General features: G+C 39.7%; 1 protein-coding gene across 1 annotated transcript in view; it reads left to right on the top strand.

Annotated features, from left to right (window-relative positions):
- The window catches only part of Sema1a (semaphorin 1a), an 828,612-nt gene that overhangs the window by 751,315 nt on the left and 52,742 nt on the right, over positions 1-24,555 (top strand). Inside the window, exons 7-11 of the mRNA XM_067146885.2 lie at positions 10,442-10,583; positions 15,966-16,168; positions 16,437-16,582; positions 16,806-16,888; positions 20,280-20,511. Of these exons, the coding sequence (XP_067002986.1) occupies positions 10,442-10,583; positions 15,966-16,168; positions 16,437-16,582; positions 16,806-16,888; positions 20,280-20,511 (806 nt within the window). The remainder of the gene's footprint in view (positions 1-10,441; positions 10,584-15,965; positions 16,169-16,436; positions 16,583-16,805; positions 16,889-20,279; positions 20,512-24,555) is intronic.

Genomic DNA, 24,555 nt, shown 5'->3' with positions numbered 1-24,555 from the left:
GATCATTTTTTGAAAGCTCGAAATGTTTTATGTAGCCATTTGTAAGATATGTATACAGTAGAACCTCTGCTAACCGGAATAGAGGTGGGAGGTGGTTTCGGATAATGGAAATTTCGAATAATATTTAAAATATCATTTTTGTAGATAAACTATTTGTGACGCTTTAGATTAAAGTGAAGACAATACCTATACAATGCTAACAACGCATTTTAATAAACCCAAACTACTGTACACGTTTAGAACAAACTATATTCCATAGTGCATATACACTGACTGAGCAAATGTCGTGGGATAGCAGAGCACTGATGCGCAGGTGTTGTCTGCGCACCACACGCCCCCTGTGCCAGCGGCAGTTGTATAGGAGACCTTGTGAGCAGTGGCTGTGCATGTGACAGGTGTAACATGGAACGTCGTCGTGAGCTGACACCTTTCGAACGGGGTATGGTGGTCGGTGCCCGACGGATGGGAAGGGCGATTTCGGAAGTTGTGCGGAAATTCGGCTTCACACGATCAACCGTGTCCAGGGTGTATCGTGAATGGTTGAATGCGGGTGTCACCGTCCACAACAGACGAACGACCGGCCGTCCAGCCACCCTCGATGACCCTGACCGGCAACATCTGAGACAGATTGTCAATAGTGACAGACGGGCAACCGTGCAACAAATCAGGCTCAATTCAACACAGGCCGTGCTAGACACGTCTCCCAGTGGAAAATCCGTAGGAACATGGGTTCTGTGGGGTATGGGAGCCGGCGCCACACACGGGTGCCACTGTTAACCCAACGTCGTCGGGCACAACGACGCGCATTTGTCGCCAGTCACCAGGGATGGACACTGGAACAATGGCGTAACGTGGTATGGTCGGACGAATCACGATTTCAGCTGCACCATGCCGATGGGAGGCAACGTGTATGGCGCAGAAGCGATGGACCCCGCCTGCCTCGAAGGTGTGGTCCAGGGCGCTGGTGTCTCTGTTATGGTCTGGGGTGCATTTTCCTGGTATGGAATGGGCCCCCTAGTTGTTCGGGAAGGGACTTTGAATGGTACGTGGTATGTTGAGCTGCTCGGAGACCATCTCCACCCACTTTTGGCCTTCCAGCTCCCAGACGGTTCTGCGGTGTTTCAAGATGATAACGCGCCGCCACATCGCTCCCACGTCGCCCGGGAGTGGTTCCAGGAACATGCAGCGGAGGTCCAACGACTGCCATGGCCACCCAGGAGTCCCGATATGAACCCTATCGAACATATCTGGGGTGTTCTGTAACGCAGGCTCCATGCCATGGATCCTGCACCCACGAACAGACCAGCATTGGCGGTCGCTCTGCAAACGATTTGGTGTCAGCTGCGTCCAGAGGACTACCAGGGACTTGTCGACTCACTTCCACGGCGTCTCACTGCAGTTCGCAGGGCCAGAGGAGGCCCCACACGCTATTAGGTGACTATCCCATGACATTTGCTGAGTCAGTGTACTTATACTGTACACACGGTACTGCAATTGTTTCAAAAATTATTCCACTTTCTTTTGTTATTTTTCTTTTCACATCGTTTTCTAGCCGCTACCACCGTTTCGTTAGCAGAACGTCAGAAGGCTTTGATTCGTCACATCACAATCTGAGTTGGCAACAAAAAAGGGAAGGAGGCAGTCAAGGTTGGAGTCCACACATTCCACTAACATACCAAACAATGGAACTAATGAAAGACCCCCCAAAAAATGTATTTGCAATAGAGAAGGGAAGGAGGCAGTCAAGATCAGAATCCGCGCATTCCGTTACTCATCCCTTTGTCGTAACGTAACGTAACGTAACGTAACATATGTTCCTTCAATTCGTTTTCGTTTCGGTTAGACCGTATTTCGGTTAAAAGTGTTCCGGGTAGCAGAGGTTCTACTGTATTCAGTTTCATTGCAAATAATAGAGGGTGTCACAATCGTCAACTGTGTTGTCTGTACCTCGCTAACGCATAGGTAAGGAATAATAAATGGGAGTGTATCTACGTAAATACCTTTTAAACATGCCTTTGCTGGCAGGACGTAGTGTTTACAGTGCACTATGTCTTCTGGTATGGGCTAGAGCAATATTGTTACTTTCATTGATCTGTCTCCGCTTTATCCTTGGCTTTGACAAGATGAAAGTGACTGAGGTATGAGTGATCCTAGTAATGCCATTCCTTCTGCAGCCAGTCCCAGCTATGAATGGTGTGAAAATGTTGCTCATAGGGTCAGTTGGTGCATGCATTTCAGTGGGCTTGGCAGACTGATATGTAATAGCAACTTCTGGCTCGGTGAGGAAAGCAACGGGAAACTACTTCACTCCTAATTTCCCTAGTACGCCTCTTCAGTGATGCCTAGGCCATTTATGACAGCTGATGGTTGAGCTGTTGAGGATCCAACCAGCCTTCGGGCTGAGGACTAAACATACACACCTTTTAAACGTGGTGAACCGAACATTCACGTAGTCTATAATGGACGTTATCTTTGGATACGGAAGATGCTTTGAAATGTATTATTTCACATAGACTAAATAAAATCAAGATTCCGAGTGTATAAGGTTTGCTTTCTCACTTGACAAAACAACATGCAATCTTGGACAAGCAAACTATCGCGCCCTCGCATAACTCATCGCAACATATACGGTATCACAAGAAAATTTACAAGGGAACACATCACTTATGGAAGTGTTCCAGTGGGAACCTTGTAGAATTCTAAAAATCTGATGTTTAAAAAATGAAATTCTCGAAGAATATTCAGTTTCAGATCTGAAATGTTAAGATGGTATTTCGTAGCAAATAATAGACTTTAGAGGAACGCTTGTTCGATGGGATTATTATTATCTTCAATTGATGTTCGCATTTGTTCTTAATAAAGAAATCTTAATATGGAACAGTACAACCACACCTGTTTGTTACAAAAATCAGCATACCAAGGATCTTCATAAATACCTACCTAATCTAAACTTTTATGAAACATTCTCGTGAAAAACAAAGGCTTTTTGAGAATAAAATATACAGATGGCGGTACACTGAAGTTCTATTCTGATAATTTGTTTTAAAATAAGTGTTGCCTTCTTCTGATCCCTAATCGAGGTGAGTAGCTCAAGACGCTTTGACTGCACGGACCGATATGTGAGCCTAGTTCTGGTACTTCATGTCTGTATGTCTAGGCAACTTTTATAAAAATATGTAGAGATTTTAAGCGTTTCCAGTCACACATGATTTGAAGTAGTGCTGTATACTTGCCCAATACTCTTTGTTCTTTACTTGGCAGCCACGATTTGTGAAATATCGTGTGCGAACAATCCAGGCAGAGAGATTAAGTATCATTTTGATGAAAGACTCTTCTGCTTGGCCAGACTTTGCTCCCAGCGATTAACCAATGTTACCAATATAAATGAAACGGAATATGCTGATGATAATGCATCACCTGCTTTTACATCCGGTGCACTTCAAGAATCCGTCAACACTTTCAAGTGTACATACGATCGTTTTGGCCGCGCCACAACTCTCAGAAAACCAAGGTAATTTCACAACCTGCCACAGGAACAGCCGTTGCAGAATTCAGTGTCACATATTCAGATACGACAGCAGAACAAGTTGGCCACTTTTCACATCTTGGGAGCATTTTGTCTAAGCAATGTTCTTCGGAACAGAACGTGGAAAACAAACTCCGTGTTGTTCATATGGCATCTGGACTATTATCCGCATTTGGACTGTTATCCCAGAGAGCCTTCAGAAACAAAGATTTAACAATCAATATTAAACTCATGGTCTACCAGGCTGTAGTAATTTCAAAACGAATTTATGGATATTGAAGCTTGGACTTTACACCGCCATAAATAAAGAAGCTAGAGTGCTTTTGCCAGCAGAAACTACACTCTATTTTGAATATTAAGTTGGAGTACCATATCTCCAATCTGGCAGTTTTAGAGAAAGCAAGTATAAATAGCGAAGAAGCTTCCATCATTGATCAGCAATTCAGACGGAATGGGCATGTCATCCGTATGAATGACAGTAAGTTCCTTCTCCACGTCCTCTATGGTGAACTTTGCTCTGCATCGAAACCCTTAAGTGCCCCCTTTGAGACGCTAGGAAGATTAACTTAAGCAAACCATGAGGGAGACCAATATAAACCCGAAGACTTCGGAAACACTTGCAGAGGATCGCTTACTTTGACGGCAGTTCATCCATACTGCTATCGAACTATTTGAACAAGAATGTCACAGACATGAAGAGTCCAAAAAGAAAGAATGCAAACTTCATCAAGCCCACCACCATCTGTCAACTATAATTTTGGTGGACGCATGTTCTACGTAATAGTTGGTTGTTTAGTCACCAGAAGTATGCACAATTAAGTAAGTACACCGAGTGTGAAATGATTTGTTCACCAGGAAAATTGTATACGTGGAGACGACAAAATAAATATCAGAGTATTACTTGAAGAAATAATCGTCTCATTTATAGCTATGTATTCATTCAAATTTTCAGATGCTTCCCTTAGTCGGGTGCTTCTTGTACGTTTGAAGGCAGGGCTTGAAGAGGACATTTTACATTTCAGGCGGTAAGATTACAAAAGAACAGTGTTAAGCATGGATAATAGTGGTGTTATGAAAGTTAATTATGATTAGAGCACTCTCTCACTTTGGGACATAAGAAGTTCTTCTTGGTTTTTCTCCAAGAACTTGGAGTCAGTAGTACATGAAGATTAAGCCGAGTTTTACAGCCTATGTGGATGATGTATTCACTATTGCGTGGTGGTTGATAGTATGATGTGACGTTTGTAAATGAATATGAACGTAAACATCCAGTCTCCTAGCTACGAGGATTAACCAGACGTGGCTAAAATCGCCGACCTTGTCGGGTATCAAATCTAGGCCCCTCTTATCCGAAGGCCACTACATTGACCATTCAACCAAGGAGCTTGAACAAGGGGGAACATATACAGTAAAAGCTAAAACAAGCGGACTGCAATATGATGCTATAATGTTTGAGTTATAGTAATCTTCTTCAGAAGGTTACATAAAATTTGACTGTAAGTAAAATGCTGGTTAAACTTCTCATCTATCTAAAAATGCAGTTTAAATAGTTGCTTGTATCTCTCATCATCTGTTTTGACAGGAAGACCATCCACGGCATTGCTGTCCCTGTCATTACATATTGCCATGGTCAATAGGGAACATGCATGATCCGGGGTTTTAATTAAAAATATGCTAATCTGATTCAAAATTTCATGCAGAATTCAAAAATGTGATCAGAATGTACAAATAATAACTCGAAACGTGATAAAAATCAACGAAAATGTCACGTCACGCAAGCACGCGATCTCATTGGTCTGACGTCATGGTACAGGTTGACTGAATTAGCAGACGAAATAACACATAGTGTACTGTGAGAAGCAGGATACACTTCGTGTATTTCTACTTTACGTTAGTGTCTAGTATGGTTAAATTCGAGGTCTATACATTGGATAATAATCTGAGTGGTATATTTTAGACTTAAAATGAATCCTGCGCAGACAGTGAGGCAGAAAACTTATAAATGGTGAAGAGTTCCGATGTGCAATAGCACATCACATACCATACCAAACAAATTGTTTATAAATGTTCCAAAGACGCTAAAACTAGGAAGAAATGGATTTTGGCGAGCCGGAGAAATGCTGGTGATATATAGGAAAAGTCTACAGTTTATTTTTTATTTTTATTTTTTGAATATTTTAACGTAAGATGAATTTGTTTGAATTTTCAAATCACTTTTCCATGTCAGCTGTTCTAGTGGTAAAACTTTAAATTTTAATGTATGATGCTTTATTTAAATGCTTCAATTACATCTTGGAATATGAAAGTAATAAACAGTGCATTAAATAATGCTGATTATTAAAGTATTCTCCAAACCTAACCTATGTTTTGGGTGATCCATGTCAAGATAATAAATAAAAGGGGTTATGAACCATTTTGACAGCTCTAATTCTACCAATATATCTTGGCATGGGACAGTTATGTATGTCTTTATTGAAGAGCTTAATTGGTAAAGAAATTTAGGCTATATCTAAATACTCTCTATATAATGTAACAAAGAATAGGCGTGTACATCATGAAAGGAAACAACGTGAATTTAACAAACGTATAACTCTACACAAAACCAATGCTTGTCTGTTGGGGTCTTATAAGTTAACAATCCTCAATTATAATAATTATCATAATATTAATGAAATAAATAACATAATTTCACACAGGTGAAAATAGTGATGTAGGTGTTTAAAATATTATCCTACTTAGCCAAAGTTTTAGGTTATACAAGCCAAGTCAATAAACCGAAGGGTAAAAATACCGCGCGAGTTGGCCGTGCGGTTAGGAGCGCGCAGCTGTGAGCTCGCATCCGGGAGATAGTGGGTTTTGAACCCCACTGCCGGCAGCCCTGAAGATGGTTTTGCGTGGTTTCCCATTTTCACACCAGGCAAATGCTGAGGCTGTACCTAAGGCCACGGCCGCTTTGTTCCCATTCCTAGGCCTTTCCTGTCCCATCGTCGCCATAAGACCTATATGTGACGGTGTGACGTAAAGCAAACAGCAAGAAAAAAAAAAATGTAAAAGTCACAGCACCCAAAGACATTCCTGTATTGAGCGACTAAAATGTCACCAGGACACTTTTCTTTCCTGATATGCTCAGCTTGTTAAAAGCCAAATGTAGTCTAATTAATGTTATTGGCTTCACGCCCCGCTAACTACTTCTACGATTTTCGGAGACGCCGATGTGCAGGAATTTAGTCCTGCAGGAGTTCTTTTACGTGCCAGTAAATCTACCGACACGAGGCTGACGTATTTGAGCACCTTCAACTACCACCGGACTGAACCAGGATCGAACCTGCCAAGTTGGGGTCAGAAGGCCAGCACATCAACAGTCTGAACCACTCAGCCCGACTTGTGAAAACTAGATGAAGTCATATTTATCTTTATCATGTTTAACTTTTTCCCTCCACAAAGATATTTAATTCTCTTTCATGGGCCCCGGAAGTGGGTAGGCCAGTTGTCCTAACCATAAATATATATATATATATTTTTTTTTTTTGGGAATGATAGATTATAGCCCTATAGTACTATGATCTTTCTTTCTTTTCTTATTTCTTTCTTTCTTAATCAGTTTATCCTTCAGGGTTGGTTTTCTCTCGGACCCAGTGAGGGATTTCACCTCTACCACTTCAAGGGCAGTGTCCTGGAACGTGAGACTTCGAGTATGGTGATGAAACTGGTGAGGAGGGCCATTACCTCGCCCAGGCGGCCTCACCTGTTATGCTCAACAGGGGCCTTATTGGAGGATGGGAGGATCGAAAGGGATAGACAAGGAAGAGGGAAGGAAACGACCGTGGCCTTAGGTGCCTGGAGGAGAAGTAGGAAAATACGAAAAACCACTTCGAGGATGGCTGAGGTGGGATTCGAAACCCTTCTACTCAGTTGACCTCCCGAGGCTGAGTAGACCCCGTTCCAGTCCTCGTACTATTTGTTTTCAACTTTCATGGCAGAGCCGGGAATCGAAACCGGGCCTCCGGGAGTGGCACACATTAACCACTACACCACAGAAGCGGACTAGTACTATAATGCTTCCTATATGTTTATGTTAGTGCTGAAATCCGATTTCTTACTTTACTAACGCTGAAAGCCCGAAAATGTAATGTTATTCTTTAATAGGGGAATCAGTCTAGAAGGAAATGTTGAAAGTGATGTGATATCTATCCAGGTTCGTTGTTATCCTAATACTATGGGTTACAGTACATTGCACGTATATAAAAGACGCCGCTTACAAACTTGCTTGTTATCCGCGAAATTCTGCGGCCACAAAAGTCACTATTTTTCAAGAATGATGACATCTACACATGATAGATTGTCTGATTGTGCTGTTTTGAACCTTCCTTCTGTCATTTTGAAGTTATTCGCGATCATGAATAATAAACAATCGGCTTTTAGCAACGGCTGATGCACAACGGCTGGTAGAGGTCCATGCGGTACTGGATCGTGACGTCACAGCGCGCCGCTTACGTCAGAGGCCGTTTCACTCGCCTTGCGGAAAGGCACTATTAAACATTTTTTTAATGGTAGAAAACAAGGCAACATACCACAATGTAATACGTTTACGTACTATTTCATTGGTGTACTTTTCAAAAAAAATATTTTTGAAAATTATGCATGTTCCCAATTCTTGTGCTGGCCACAGCTGCAGTGCCATGTCAAATTCACATCAGCCCTCTCTCATTAGCAATTTGCATCTCTTTACAACCTCAGCTGACCGCTGCATTTCATTACAGTTTAACTCTCAGTTCTTAATGCATGTAGTAACAAGTTAACATGGCTTGACGCTAGTTTGCTTATTGCTTCCAGCATGATGGTGGTAGATGAGCAACTTAGATTGAAAACATAACTTGTGTAAGTGCTGCATCTTGAAGAAAGACAAGCGATATTAATCCTGCCATCAAAAATAGCAGACAGTAAAATGGTTCTCTAATCATAAATGATTTCACATTTGCCTTATTAATCATAGAATCTTGCTAAATGACTCCAATGCTAGTATCCAGAAGTGGGGTGCCTAGGATGGGGTCCCCCTGAAAGTGGGGGCGGTAGAATAACATCCATGGTATCCGCTGTCTGTCGTAAGAGGCGTCTAAAAGGGGTCCTGGGGTTCTTAACTTAGGAGCGTGGTTTGATGGCCAGGGCGCCCTTAGATGAATCCTGGTATAGTTTCCACTTACTTGTGCCAGGTTCCTCACTTTCTTCTATCTTTTCCGACCCCCCTTGGTCAACTCTTGTTCTTTTCCGACCCCAGAGGTATTAGAGCATTCGAGGCGTATGGAAGCTTTCATTTTCACGCCCTTTGCGGCCCTTGTCTTTCTTTGCCCGATACCTCCATTTTTCGACGTGCTGGATCGCTTCAACCTTTTTCCTTTGATTAATGTTAATAGAGGATTGTTCCCCTCTTATGACATGCTGGCGGGGGAGGGGGTACACATAATGTATTCGTCCTTTCACTCCACTCACAGGGGAGACAAAGATTTCAGATAAATCGAAATTAATTCATTCATTCATTCATTCATTCCAGCGTACCCTGCACCAGCGGAAAAACGCTAGGAAGAAGAAAATTCATTCGTTCATTAATTTCCCTTCCTTCCGTAGTGTTCAGAATGTTAATTAATGTTTTTCCGTTAAAATTATTCTCGATTGCCTTGTTTACAGCCTATTTTTATAGGTCTAATACGTCCAGCATTAACATCTTCCAAAAACGTGCCTTTCCGTCCACCAAACTGGCATCGTTCTCCTATCCATATGACGTACACTGATGTCGGTTTTTTGTCGACGCTGAATTTCTCGCGCTAATTCCAGATAGACTCATAGCTCAAAAACATATTTTATTAATAATATTAATGATAATGATAATGATAATAATACCGAGCGAGATGGCCTTGCGGTTAGGGTTGCGTAGCTGTGAGCTTGTATTCGGGAGATGGTGGGTTCGAATCACACCATCGGCAGCCCTGAAGATGGTATTCCATGGTTTCCCATTTTCACACCAGGCAAATGTACCTTATTTAAGGTCACGGCTGCTACCTTCCCAACCCTAGACCTTTCCTACACTTCCAACACCGAAAATCTTCGTTGTGTTAGAGTGACGTTAAACCACTAGCATAATAATAAATTAATACTGAAATGAAATGGCGTATGACTGTTAGTGCCGGGAGTGCCCAAGGACAAGTTTGGCTCGCCAGGGGCAGGTCTTTTGATTTGACTCCCGTAGGCGACCTGCGCGTCGTGATAAGGATGAAATGATGATGAATACGACACATACACACAGCCCCGTGCCAGCGAAATTAACCAATAATGGTTAAAATTCCCGACCCTGCCGGGAATCGAACCCGGGACACCTGTGACAAAAGGCCAGCACGCTAACCATTTAGCCATGGAGCCGGACTAAATTAATAATAATCTGAGTATTCGGGATGAAAATCACCGGAGGTGGCAGGAGGGGTATCTGGCATTTAACCCCAGCTTTACTACTGAAGCATACAATTTTAAAATTAATAACATTTATCAATATTTTTGTTCACATATCCCAAAATTGTAATTAAATTTATATTTTGTAGCCTTTTATTGTGAAACAGCTTTTTAATGGCCGTTGAAGGAATTGCATTTGTTTACTAGGTTGCGAGTATAGGTGACTACAAGGATCCAGAATATTACAACAAATTTATAAATTAATACCATACAGTAGTTATAAACAAAGGGAACAAAATATAAATACAAAAAGAAACAAATTGATTTGTAACGTCTTGAGTGCGTTAACGTGAGATTTAATATAAACAGATAACAATAGCCAGTAACAAAATTTAAAGGCCTGATCATCAGCCTGTTAATACTCCTCTTATGGTTATCACAAGGGTGATTAATATTTTATTCTCTTAATTGTTGCAGGCTGTGTACTCCAGAGTTGCTCGAGTGTGCAAATATGATCGAGGAGGTCCACATCGCTTTCGTAATAGATGGACATCATTCCTCAAGTCTCGTCTAAATTGTTCTGTGCATGGTGACTTCCCATTTTACTTCAATGAGATCCGTAAGTATGCTCTACTGCTATAAGATTACAGTTAGTTCAGTTAAAGCAATATCTTTTAAGTTCAATTACTTACTGCAAATGAAGAATGTCAGTCATTTGAATGGTCATGATCGAGACCAGGATTAATACTTACAGTAGAGTCCCCGATAATCCAGAAAATCACATAATCGAAATTAACGGTTTATTTATTTATTTATTTATTTATTTATTTATTTATTTATTTATTTATTTATTTATTTATTTATTTATTTATTTTTGCTATTTGCTTTACGTCGCACCGACACAGATAGGTCTTATGTCGACGATGGGATACGAAAGGAATAGGAAGTGGAAGGAAGCGACCGTGGCCTTAATTAAGGTACAGCCCCGGCATTTGCCTGGTGTGAAAATGGGAAACCACGGAAAACCATCTTCAGGGCTGCCAACAGTGGGGCTCGAACCCACTATCTCCCGATTTACAGTTTAAAGCACCGAAGTTGTAATGAAATGAAAAATGCATTTCTGAACAAAAATTATTTGTATTTGTCTCATTCGTGGATGAAATACATTTAAAACTTATTGCTCTCTGTATTGTCATAGTATTTTCAGGTAGAAAAATGAAAATGAAAACCTACAACCTGTTTTCCAGTCATTGACCGGGTCAGGGATGGAATGAATGAAGCAGATATAGGCTGTTAGTACGATGGGGTCGCCTCTCCCAAAGTGATTTATTAATGACTGATAGATGTTACGTGAAATGGGAATGGAGAGTGTTGCTGGAATGAAAGATGACAGGGAAAACCGGAATGCCCGGGGAAAAACCTGTCCCGCCTCCGCTTTGTCCAGCACAAATCTCACATGGAGTGACCGGGATTTGAACCACGATATCCAGCAGTGAGAGGCCGACGCGCTGCCGTCTGAGCCACTGAGGCTCCTTTCAGGTAGAAATCAAAGTAAAATGTAACAAAGTTAATAAAGTTTCATAGTATTTGGTTACAAAGAAATTAATAAAACACAACATTCTACAGATATTATTCTCTATACAAAGTCACTTTTTCGTGTTTCGTTACAGAAAATTTGCCAGTCCGAATATTCCCGGTTCTAATTAGTTCAGATTAGCAGGATTCTACCGTAATGGCATATTTATTGTTATAACAGATGTTGCGAAAATTTTAAATCTTTTTGAATCATTTATATAAATATAAATATATATGAATATATAAATAAATATAAATATATATGAATATATAAATAAATATAAATATATAAATATGTCTATAGTTTTAGTTAGTTTTGATCGTAATAAATATTTTTACATAATTTTGAAAAAGTGGCTGATCTTTTATATATTTCAACTTTTTATTGCACATGTTAAGTTGCGCATATTTTATGGTTTTAAAATTATCATATACCAATAAATATTCAGTTGATCAGCATCGCCAGGCATAAATATATGGTGAATATGGTTAGCAGCAACGGATTTCTATCCAGCTGACAAGGAATCTATTGAGAATGTGTTCAAGTACTGAGTGTGGTGGTGGTGGTGGTGGTGGTGGTGGTGGTGGTGGTGAGAAAGTACAACTAGGCAACCATCCTCTATATAACACTAACCAGAGAAAAAAAATGGAAGGGATCCGACACTTCGAAAAATTAAGGTATCATCTAAAGGAAGACAAGGGCCACGAAGGGCGTGAAAATGAAAGACTCCCTCTCCCTCGGAAATATAATAGCGTCGAGGTCAGAAAAGAACAAGGAAGATGAAAGTGAGGAGCCTGGCACAAGTAAGTGGAAGCAATACCAGGACGCAGCTAAGGGCCCCGTGGTCGTCAACCCACGCTCCTAAGTTGAGAGTCACTGGGGTCCCATTTAGTCGTCTCTTACGACAGGCAAGGGTTACCGTGGATGTTATTCTACCGCCCCACCTACAGGTGGATCAAATACTGAGACTCTAGAAAACCTCTGATGCCCTTCAAGTCAAGAATCCCCTTTAAACCAAGAGCCTTAATATTATTAAAACACAACAGAATATCTAAATTTCGATAGTGGAAAAGTCACTCATTGCTAGTCAAGAATACCGGCTATCCGTCCCTGAACCGATCAATGACTGGAAAACAAGTTCTGGTTTTCGTTCATATATAAATACCATTTAAAGTGATAAATAGGGCTCGGAATTTTGTGACCAAAAGAAGTACAAAATATGCAAGCAAATATGTCCTAAAAACTAGCAAAACATGATCTAAAAAACGAAAAGATGACTTTAGCATTATACGATTAGGTAGCAAGTATTAGAGTACTACTAGCATTATGGTGTCAAAAAGTGATTAGCGATAATACAGCAGACACATTAAATCATGCAGAGTGGGTCTTGGCCCACAAGTGGCTACGACTGGTCCGTGGTCCAGCAGCTCTGCAGTCTGACCGGCCAACCGAGCAGAGGAGGGGTGGCCGTGGCTCTGCCGTTGCTCTACGCTCTAGCATTCGGGAGACGGGACAGGCTGGCCCCAACCGTCGGCTGTCCTGAGAATAGTTTTCTGTGGTTTTCCATTCTCCTGCACAAGGCGAATGCCGGGACAGTTCCTAGTACAGGCCACGGCCGCCAATCCCCTCACCTTCTCCGAGCATCTCCTTCAACGTAACAAATCTCCCGGCCTGAGAGACGGCGTTACCGTCTAAGAGGCCCGCCTCCCCCTTCAGGGAGGAATGAAAACTGACAGAACTACAGTAGGTACGTTAAAACTTTACTAGGTGTATGCATAAGATTTTTCTGGTTTTTCTGGTAAAGAAAACTCGTAATTTTCAAGGGAAATTCATTTTTTGTTTTTTTCAAAATACTGGGCATCTGCTTCTAAACACTTCGCCCATCTTTCAGGTAAGTTATGAATACCATGCCAGAAAAACTACTTGTATTTGAGGCAAACCATTCGTCGACCATTTTCCAACTTCCTCGAAATTTCTGAAGTGCTGCTCTGCGAACGCGTGCACCATTGATGTAAAGATTTGATACTCAGATGGCGCCAGGTCGGGGAGTATGGTGGGTGAGGAAGAATGTCCCATCCAAACGATTTCAAGATGTATTTCACTGTTTTTGCCGTGTGATACGGCGCATTGTCGTGTAACAAAATCACTTTGCCATGTCTTCTGGCCCATTCCGGTCATCTTTCGATCAACGCGTGATTTAAATTAATCATTTGTTGGCGATAGGGTTGTACATTAACGATTTCGCCGCGCTTCAAGAGTTCGTTATACACAATGCCGCTCTGGTCCCACCAGACACAAAGTGTGGTCTTCTTGCTTCACCAAGTGACTTTTTTTTTTTTTTGCTAGGGGCTTTACGTCGCTCCGACACAGATAGGTCTTATGGCGACGATGGGATAGGAAAGGCCTAGGAGTTGGAAGGAAGCGGCCGTGGCCTTAATTAAGGTACAGCCCCAGCATTTGCCTGGTGTGAAAATGGGAAACCACGGAAAACCATTTTCAGGGCTGCCGATAGTGGGATTCGAACCTACTATCTCCCGGATGCAAGCTCACAGCCGCACGCCTCTACGCGCACGGCCAACTCGCCCGGTTCACCAAGTGACAGCCACGATTTTCTCCGCTTCAGGTTTTCAAAATAAATCCATCTTTCGTCATCCGTCACAATTCGGTACAGAAATGATTTTCTTTCGTAGCGTTGAAGCAGCATTTCTCAAGTGATTTTGCGATTTTCCATTTGCCGTTCATTCAGATCGTGTGGGACGCATTTACTGAGTTTATTGATCCTCCCTATTGCTCTTAAACGTCTGCTGATTGTTTCTTGTGACACGTTTAATGCTTGTGCCAATTGCTGTTGAGTTTCATTTCGGTCGTCCGACTCGTTGGCTGAACGGTCAGTGTACTGGCCTTCGGTTCAGAGGGTCCTGGGTTCGATTCCTGGCCGGGTCGGGGATTTTAACCTTAATTGGTTAATTCCAATGGCACGGATGCTGGGTGTATGTGTTGTCTTCATCATCATTTCACCCTCATCACGACGCGCAGGTCGCCTACAGGAGTCAAATAGAAAGACCTGCACCTGGCGAGCTGAACCCATCCTGGGATATCCCGGCACTAAAAGCCATATGCCTTTTCATCATCCAGTAACGCCTGCATTTGCTCGTCTTCACACTTTTGTGGTCTACCAAAGCACGCACTACCTTTCACATTGAAATCACCATAATGAAACCGGAAAAGACTTATGCCCTTATACATTCACCTGGTATACATTTGGTATCATAGCCCTGAGGCAGAGTTATCACTCTATTTTCCTATATAAAAAAAGGGAACCAAAACATTCATATTTATTTATTTATTTATTTATTTATTTATTTATTTATTTATTTATTTATTTATTTATTTATTTATTTATTTATTTATTTATTTATTTATATTTACCAATTTCTCCTTTACACCACAATTACTGTCATATGGCTATCGTGCATCTGTTACACCAATATAGTTGGTCCGTTACTGGACATTATAAAATTTCCAACTAACTCATTCCTGGTTGCCAGCATTTCACCCCAGTGTGCTAAATTGAGCTCATCAGTTGGTAAATAGTACACCCCTACCAAGACGCATGGCTAGTGCATACCGTGGAGGCCACTGCATAGGCTACCAGCAGTGCCTATGCCCTATGGGAGACTTTGTCTCATTTTCAAAAATTGATGCCTGCCTGGTCATCAGATGATATAGATATTATAAATTTATATTTATATTTTTCAGACCAACTTTGTTTTAAGGGAGCAAAAGCTGGGTGGACTCAGGATATCTTATTCATAAGTTAGAAGTAACAGACATGAAAGTAGCAAGAATGATTGCTGGTACAAACAGGTAGGAACAGTGGCAGGAGGATACTCGGAATGAGGAGATAAAGGCTAAGTTAGGAATGAACTCAATGGATGAAGCTGTATGCATAAACCGGCTTCGGTGGTGGGGTCATGTGAGGCGAATGGTGGAGAATAGGTTACCTAAGAGAATAATGGACTCTGTTATGGAGGCCAAGAGAGGTAGAGGGAGACCAAGACGATGGTGGTTATATTCAGTTTCTAATGATTTAAAGATAAGAGGTATAGAACTAAATGAGGCAACAGCACTAGTTGCAGATAGAAGATTGTGGCGACGTTTAGTAAATTCACAGAGACTTGCAGACTGAACACTGAAAGGCATAATGGTCTATAATGATGATGTATGTATGTTCTGAATTTATATGATTTATTATAAATTTACTTACTCAGGACAAATATTTCAGGTTCCCTATGGGAATCAACATCTATATCATGTTACCAGTCTGTCAACTTTTCCCTTTCTTTACCCTTATCCTAAAATTTTTATTTACATCTCTGTACAAGTTTTGTGATTTGAAGGCTCATAAAATTGCTCTAATTCCAGAATCCACCACTGAGCTGATCGAAGGAACCTATGGCTCGATTACAGCCCAACTCATATATGGTGTCTTCACAACCCCTCCCAATAGTATTAGTGGATCTGCTGTGTGTGCCTTTTCTCTTCAAGATATTACAGACACTTTTGAAGGGAACTTCAAGGAACAGGCGCAACTTAATTCCAATTGGTTGCCTGTACAAAGTGTAAAGGTAAGAGTCAATCTATATTGTACTTCTAATGGCCACTAAAACAAAAATTTTAAATTGTCTTTTTAAGTGTAATGTGTAGACTCTCCTGACTTTATTCCTATTACACTTTGAGGAACAAAAGGCAGTATTGAACCTTTTCCATCATGTTCTGTCACTGAAAATATTTTCCACATCTCCTTCCCAGTCTGATAATAGTAGTATTTTGGGTAGCTAATATGAGGCTACTCTAGAAATGAAAACTGAAGTTTTTTGGTGTATAATTTGACAGGTTCCTGATCCTCGGCCTGGTCAATGCGTCAATGATTCACGGACACTACCAGACCTGACACTTAACTTCATCAAGACTCATTCGCTAATGGATGAGTCTGTCCCTTCCTTCTTTGGACAACCTGTTGTTATCCGTACCAGTTTTCAGTAAGTATAAGATATAGTAACCTGTACCAAGTCCTAACAGAATCTCAAACTAACTCGGGGATAACCTAATAGAAAATGATAATGTCAATGTTTGCATTATGTTTGATAGTCGGATATAATTATGATGAATCTGGGTGTTCAAGAGAGTGAATAATGATGATTAACAAATAATATAATATTATTTTAACAGTGGTTAACAGATAATGTAATATTCTTTTCACAGTTACAGATTTACCCAGATAGCTGTGGACCCTCAAATTAAAACACCTGGAGGAAAACCTTATGATGTACTCTTTATTGGAACAGGTGAGCTACTTAAAATCCTGAATTAGTTCTGGTGTTAACATTATTTGTACAGTGTAAGAGAAAATGTTAGAAAAATGCATTTTTTCAAATTGTACAAAAGTAAAATTCTATATTTATCTAACGTTTTTGAACTGAATGCGACTCCTTAGCTGAATATAATATTAGATCACTATTGTAGTCCGCCTCTGTAGCGTAATGGTTAGTGTTATTAGCTGCTGTCCTCGAGGGCCTAGGTTCAATTCCAGGTACTGCCAGAAATTTAAGAATGGCAGGAAGGCTGATATGTGGTTAAAATGGTACATGCAGTTCACCTCCATTGAGGGTGTGCCTGAAAAGAGCTGCACCACCTCGGGATGAGGACACGAGTTTGCATTTTGCATCACTATTGTATTACTTATTCAAAATACGATTGTACTTGGGCGAAATGGCACTAACGTTTGTTTATTGCTGATGATAGAGGATGATTTTTTGCATTAACAATAAACGCAACAAAAAATATTTTGAAGCAATTTGAGACATCTTAACATCATATGATTCCAGTTAAGAAAACAGTGATTTTATTTCAGTGAATCACAGCGAATTAAAGCAATAAAGCCAGTTTAAAGCAAAATGTACTTATTTTGTGATATGTGCAAAACTGCAGCAAAATTTATGGAAAATAACAACCTTGAAATTGTATTCCAGTATCACCTGTATGAAGGGAAAGAGAAGACAGAATAAGGATTTCTCAGTTTGATAGAAATACCTGTTTGTATGGCAATATAGGGTTTTTCTCTGACTTGCTTCACATTCACTACATAGCCCACTTAAAAGATAGCGTGGTAGTAAGTAGCCTGATGAAGGTGTAATGTTCCCTAATCAAGAATACCTGAGGAACATTGAAGGATTATCAATATTATTTCTTTTTATATGTCTATCTTCAGCATAAATAATTCACAAATCACACAAATATTTCCTTTCCACAAAATCATACATAAATTAATGCAAAAAAATCATGCCTCTACCAAAAGAACAAGATGTATTTCAGAGAAGCGAATGCTACAAATGCAAAAACAAGAGGACAAATTCAGAATGGAATGTGTGTTGATCATTCAGAGGCTGGTGATGTTAGAGTGAAAGAAACCACTATGTGACCAAGGGCTGACCAACTGACTAACTGAACAGTCATAAATTTAATGCACTACTGTGCTTGGGGTGAGAGCAGGCAATAGTCCAAGTGCAATCATATTTTGAACATGTAATTTTGTCATCAGTCTATGTCGTCTTGTTAAGAAACATAATCTCATTTTCTGTGGCGATAAGCATCAAATAATGATGTTCATATCCACATCCATTATCAGTTTTAGACTTTGAAGTTGCTAATATTATCTTGCAAGTAAATGACCAAGGGAAACAGTTAGGAAAAAAAAGAGTTGTCACAAGGAAAAGGAAACATCAAACCTATCTGACAAATATCATGGGACTACCACTTTCCAAACTCACTAGCTATATAGGAGGACAATGACCTTGATGTTTGACCCCTTAAAACAACAATCATCATCATCATCACTAATGATAAGCTCTTGCATGTAATATGTCAAAGTAGTGACGTTTGTAAGCTATTAGGATGAATTATTGCATTTAGTTTGCCTTTTAGTCACCAGTTGGTAATACATTTACATAGTTATATATGATTGTGGCTGGAAATTGGCTTGCTCATTGCCCCTTTGTAACAGATCTTTTTGCTAATTGCTTTACGTTGCACTGACACAGATAGGTCTTATGGCAACAATGGGACAGGAAAGGGTTAGGAGTGGGAAGGAAGCAGCCGTGGCCTTAATTAAGGTACAGCCCCAGCATTTGCCTGGTGTGAAAATGGGAAACCATGGAAAACCATCTTCAGGGCTGCCGACAGTGGGGTTTGAACCTACTATCTCCCGAATTTTGGATACTGGCCGCGCTTAAGCGACTGCAGCTATCAAGCTCGGTGTGTAACAGATCTTGCTCATACCCTTGAATGCCAAACAAACTAATGAGCTGCCGTAACTCATAGAGTGAGTACTGCTTTGGAAAGACAACATGTGAGTGAAATGAAGATGGCCATGTGAGCTGCTCAACTAATGAGCTGGAAAATTTCTATTTGTCTCAGTCAAACACGTGACATTAGAAATAATTTCATTGAGTTTATCTTAAAGCTAAAGTGTGTCTGACTGTGTAAAATGCAAAGGAAGCTTTATGCTCATATTTGCACTTCTCATACTATCATTTACTAATTATTGTTGATGTAAGGTACCGGTAGAGATGCTTAATCAACATTTTAATGCTTTGCTTATAAGTACTGTTACTATTGTTACCACAAACAGGAAATTATTGTACTATCATACTTTTTTGACATCAAAAATTGAGAGTAAAATTCAGGCCAGTGAGATGAAGTTCCAGAGGAGTATGGTAGGGAAGACAAAGAGAGACACATTGAGAAATGTTGAGGTCAGAAAAGAGATAGGGGTAGAAAAATTAAATGATAGGATGGAGAAGAATAAATTGGGATGGTTTGGACATGTTATGAGGATGGGGAAGGAAGGATACCAATACAAGTGTTGCTTGCTAAGATAGAGGGCAAGGGGAAGGCCCAGAGCAAAATGGATGGACTCTGTCAAGAACAGTATAAGAAAAAGAAGACTGGACTGACGAGGAATGGTGGAAGGAGAGGTAATGGTGGAGAAGTGTCATCAGCTCTAGAAATTCTTAGAATTACTTATGTATTTCCTAAATTTTAATGACACTGAAATTCAGGAAAATTTGCTGTATTGCAGAAATCCTGCCTTAGAATTTTCCAATAAATAGATCAAAAATTTGAATAATGCGCACAAATTTTTAACATTATTTTACATAGAAATTTCAAGGGGAATATATTTCTATTTGAATCACCCAATAATTCAAATTATCCAGGTTCAAATTACAAAGAGGCAACTGTATTTGCACCAAATATAATTTACAGATATTTTTTCGAGTTTTTAGGAGACTTAAAGCAATTTTAAACTGTGACGAAAGGAAATGTCCCTTGCTGTGGCTTGTGACTCGTTGCTATATTAATGGGGTGAAGTAATATTCGCAGTTTTCCAGTCCCAGCATAGAGGATATTTGCTCAAATCTCCAACAATTCTCAGTCTTTTTTTTTTCTTTTTTTTTATTTAAGTGACATACAAACACTAAGTACAGAGATTTTGAACTAGCTTGACCAAACTGTTTCCCCATTCTTCACTCGATATTACTTGCATGCCGATATATTTAGATCATGTGCTAGTGCAAATCATACATTTATTTATTTATTTCTTATCCATTTATTTGTATTCATACTAGCATTTCTATTTTAAGGATAAAAGTTTGATCATGTAACTGGTTTGGTTCACAGACAACGGCAAAGTAATCAAAGCCGTCAATGCAGACTCAGCTGATACTCTCAACCGAGTGAGCCCAGTAGTCATAGAAGAGATCCAAGTGTTTCCTCCTCATGTGCCAGTACGTAACCTGAAGGTGGTGCGTGACTCTTCTCTGCCTGATGGACGACTAGTCGTGGTAGCAGATGGTGAAGTGCAGGCTTTGAGGTTACATCGTTGTTACAGTGACAAGATTCTATCATGCAGGTAACTGGAAAAAACATTTTAGTGTAAAAAAACAAAAATTTAAAATAATCAATCTGAAGATGCTATTTTGACAGTAATACATGCAAATGAAAAATCTTTGTATCAGTTTGGAAATACCAAACACATATCTGACATAATGTGGTAGTGTAACCCCTAGCAAGTAGTCAGAACTGGTGATACTTTTGGATCTCCCATATGTAAACCCATTCTGATGATATGCACATAATGAGTCCCATTGCTGCACAGATTTCTACCGCTATATAATGAAGAAGAGTGGAATGATCCATTATTTGGAACATTCCTTTTTTCCAGAAAAATCACTTCATTTCAATTTGCTATCAGTCAAAGAAAATCTGGAAGCAGTTGCAGTAGTACAGTATAAGGAAAATATGAAAAACTTAAATATCTCAATTGGTAATTCTACAAAAAAAGGCACTACATTTGAACAAGCCTATAATAATAATAATAATAATAATAATAATAATAATAATAATAATAATAATAATAATAATAATAATAATAATAATAATAATAATAATAATATATTATAATTATAATAATATTATATTATATATATTATAATAATATTATAATAATTATATTATTATTATTATTATTATTATTATTATTATTATTATTATTATTATTATTATTATTATTATTATTATTATTATTATTATTATTATTATTATTATTATTATATATTATTATATAGCACAAAACCATGTTACATTAATTTTGAGGTGCTTATAACTAAGAAACAAGCGGAAAAATTGTTACTGTTATAACATATGAAAGTATTAATACAGTATTGTAAGTCAAATAAGCCAAGTTTTCTAACTTTTATGAGAACAGTCAAAAATATCAATATGCAACTTATTTACATTTGTTATCATTCTTTGTATTGTCCGACTCCATGGCTAAATGGTTAGCGTTCTGGCCTATGGCCCAGAGGGTTCCAGATTGGACTCCCGGCCAGGTCGGGGATTTTAATCTTCATTGGTTAATTCCGATGGCTTGGGGGCTGGGTGTGTGTGCCATTTTCATCATTAGAATTTATCATTGGTAAGCCCCATCCTCACAGATGTGCAGGTCTCCTATACGGCGTCAGCTCAATAGATTTCTACCAGGCCTCTTCGAAAGCCACACACTATCATCATCATCATCATCATCATCATCATCATCATCATCATCATCATCATTATTCTCTGTATTGGACTATGGAAGGCATAATTGATTCTATGCCGATTCGTTTCAAATGCATGATTAAATCTCATGCATCAAGGAGGAACATACATGTTCACCTTCTGCAGTAATTCAGAGCATTTTATTTGAGAGATAAGTAGTTTATGAACAAAACTAATATCAAAGTTTTCACATTGTTCTCAAAGAAATTGTAATTTCAGAGAGTTTTCCAATTTTTTATATTCCATGCAATCAAATGGGATATAATTCTGTAAAAATGATTACGCAAAACCTTATATTGGACAGACTCTATCGTAGATATGAAAACAGTAAAGCTAGGATTCCATATCTGAGTACAATATTCTAACAATGGTCATACCAATGTTACATACAGGTGTTTATAGGTGAGCAAATTGGAAATATCTCTGGAATACCTTGTTGTGTTGCCAAGTCTTTGCAACAAGTATTTACATATTTGTGCAATATAATCACTGAAATTCAATGTACAAGGAAACCAGAAAATTTCTGTCCATTTTCAAGTGTTAGACACAAGATGGTACATAGTAGAGTAATCCCCATTAGCATCCAGTAACTGCTGCCAACATGTCTCCAGCTGTGCAATGCCCTGGTGATGAAAATCAGGAGTCTTGAATGAAATGAAGTCTATAAGTGCCTCCCGTCTACCCACCTCATTGGGGAACGATTTCCCATGAACATGGTAATCTGTTGGCGCAAGGTCTGGGGAGTAAGGTGAGTGGCACAGGCTCTCCCAGCTAAGTCAATGTATGGTCTTCTTGGTGACCTGTGCCACATGTGACTGAATGTTGTCATGCAGGAGCAGTATGCCCTTGTGATTAGCCAGTGCTGGCTGCTTGTGCTTCAGTACCCATTGCACATGTTCCAACTGCTTCAAATACAGGTCCACGGTGATGGTTTGGTCCAATCGTAGGAACTCGTGGTGCACCACTTGGCGACTAATCCACCAGATACAGAACAGAATCTTCCGTTGATGTAGAGATGGTCGGACACTGTTTAGCACAGAGTCCTTTGGTGATAACCAATGTCTGGCAGACTTGGGTGTGTCATACAGGATCCACTTTTCATCACCGGTAAGCACTCGATTAAACATGGGCGCATTGCAATGTCACAAAAGCAGCGATAGACAGGCTGTAACTCAGTGTTCCTTGTTGACGTCCAACAGTGTGCTCAACTTGAACACCTTCCTTACGCCATGTGGGTGAAGTTAGACTGATTCTGCAGATACTTGGAAGTGTGTGGCAAGCTGACCACACGTTTGGCTGCTGTCCTCTTCTATAGCTTCCTGCAAGACCTCGTCATTCAGCACCTGACGGAAGCCACTGCAGGGGACATCAGAGAGGCCATAATCACCTAACTTGAACTTCGCAAACCACCGCCTGGCAGTACATTCATGTACAACAGTCTCCCCAAAGGCTTGACATATGTGGCGACTTGATTCGGCTGCAGACAGGCCTACCTAGTCAAAAAGCAAACAGCCCCGAACAAGCTGTGTTGATATCTCCATCTCTCTATGCCACTACTATAACTGCTTACTTCACATTCTCAGGCCAAGAACAAAGCTCCTCCTCCCTTTCTGACTGCATTCCCACCATGTGGGTCACTACCGCCAGCATCTGTGGGCTCACCTTCCTTGCAACTTGAAAATCAGAACTTTTTTGGTTACCTTGTACTTGTGATTAATACACATATGTCATTTATCCAGTTCCTAGTTGCATCTAACAATATCACCAGCTTTTTCTGTAGTGCCTGCCTTGTCTCTGAGGTTATTGGATTGTAATCTTGGATTGTATTAAAGAGACAACTGCAATGTGTATGCAACTAAGAAATGAGTGATATAGTCATATAAGAAGATATTGCCATATTCCTTGTTTCAGGAAATACTAAAAATAAAAAACAATGGCTCATTCCTTTGTAGAAAAGATATTTACCACTACTTCTTGTTTTAAACTTTATGAACTATATCATTAATATCTTAATACACATTCTTCTTGGAATATAATCATATTTCTACTCTTCCCTCTCTAATTATTCCTATGTTAGTCTGATCTAATCCACTATGTGAGAGAGATGAAACCACACTCTAGCATTGCCAGCTAGGTTCTGTGTGGGTCAGCTGCAAGAACAGATCTCGCCTGCATTGAGATTGACTGGTACAAGTTTGCTCTACTCTCCAGCCAGGTGGATCACTTATGAGAACAGGACCGCCTGCATCAAGGCTGGTAGGCACAAGCTCGCTATACTTGTGGATAGAGGGGGTACAGTAAAGGTTTCAATCAATCAATCAGTCAATACTGATCTGCATTTAGGGCAGTCGCCCAGGTGGCAGATTCCCTATCTGTTGTTTTCCTAGCCTTTTCTTAAATGATTTCAAAGAAATTGGAGATTTATTGAACATCTCCCTTGGTAAGTTATTCCAATCCCTAACTCCCCTTTCTATAAATGAATATTTGCCCCAATTTGTCCTCTTGAATTCCAACTTTATCTTCATATTGTGATCTTTCCTACTTTTAAAGACGCTACTCAAACTTATTCCTCTACTAATGTCATTTCACGCTATCTCTCCGCTGACAGCTCGGAACATACCACTTATGTCAAAAAACATTTCAGATGTAAGGCTTTTCAGGCGTTTGCTCTATTAACCAGCATTTCATCTCTAAAATATACACAATTAAGAAAAGTACAATGACAGGCAGCTGAAGGGCAGAGGATGCATCAGAAAGAAGCACAAGATTTGTACTCAAAAAGAAGAGAACAAACTTCTCATCTACATACACTACAGTTTTCAGAAATTAATTCATTTCTCATCAATCCCAGTACTTC

The sequence above is a fragment of the Anabrus simplex genome, chromosome 5 (assembly GCF_040414725.1).
Source record: "Anabrus simplex isolate iqAnaSimp1 chromosome 5, ASM4041472v1, whole genome shotgun sequence".
Taxonomy (NCBI): domain Eukaryota; kingdom Metazoa; phylum Arthropoda; class Insecta; order Orthoptera; family Tettigoniidae; genus Anabrus; species Anabrus simplex.
This window is presented reverse-complemented; position numbering and strand designations above follow the sequence as displayed.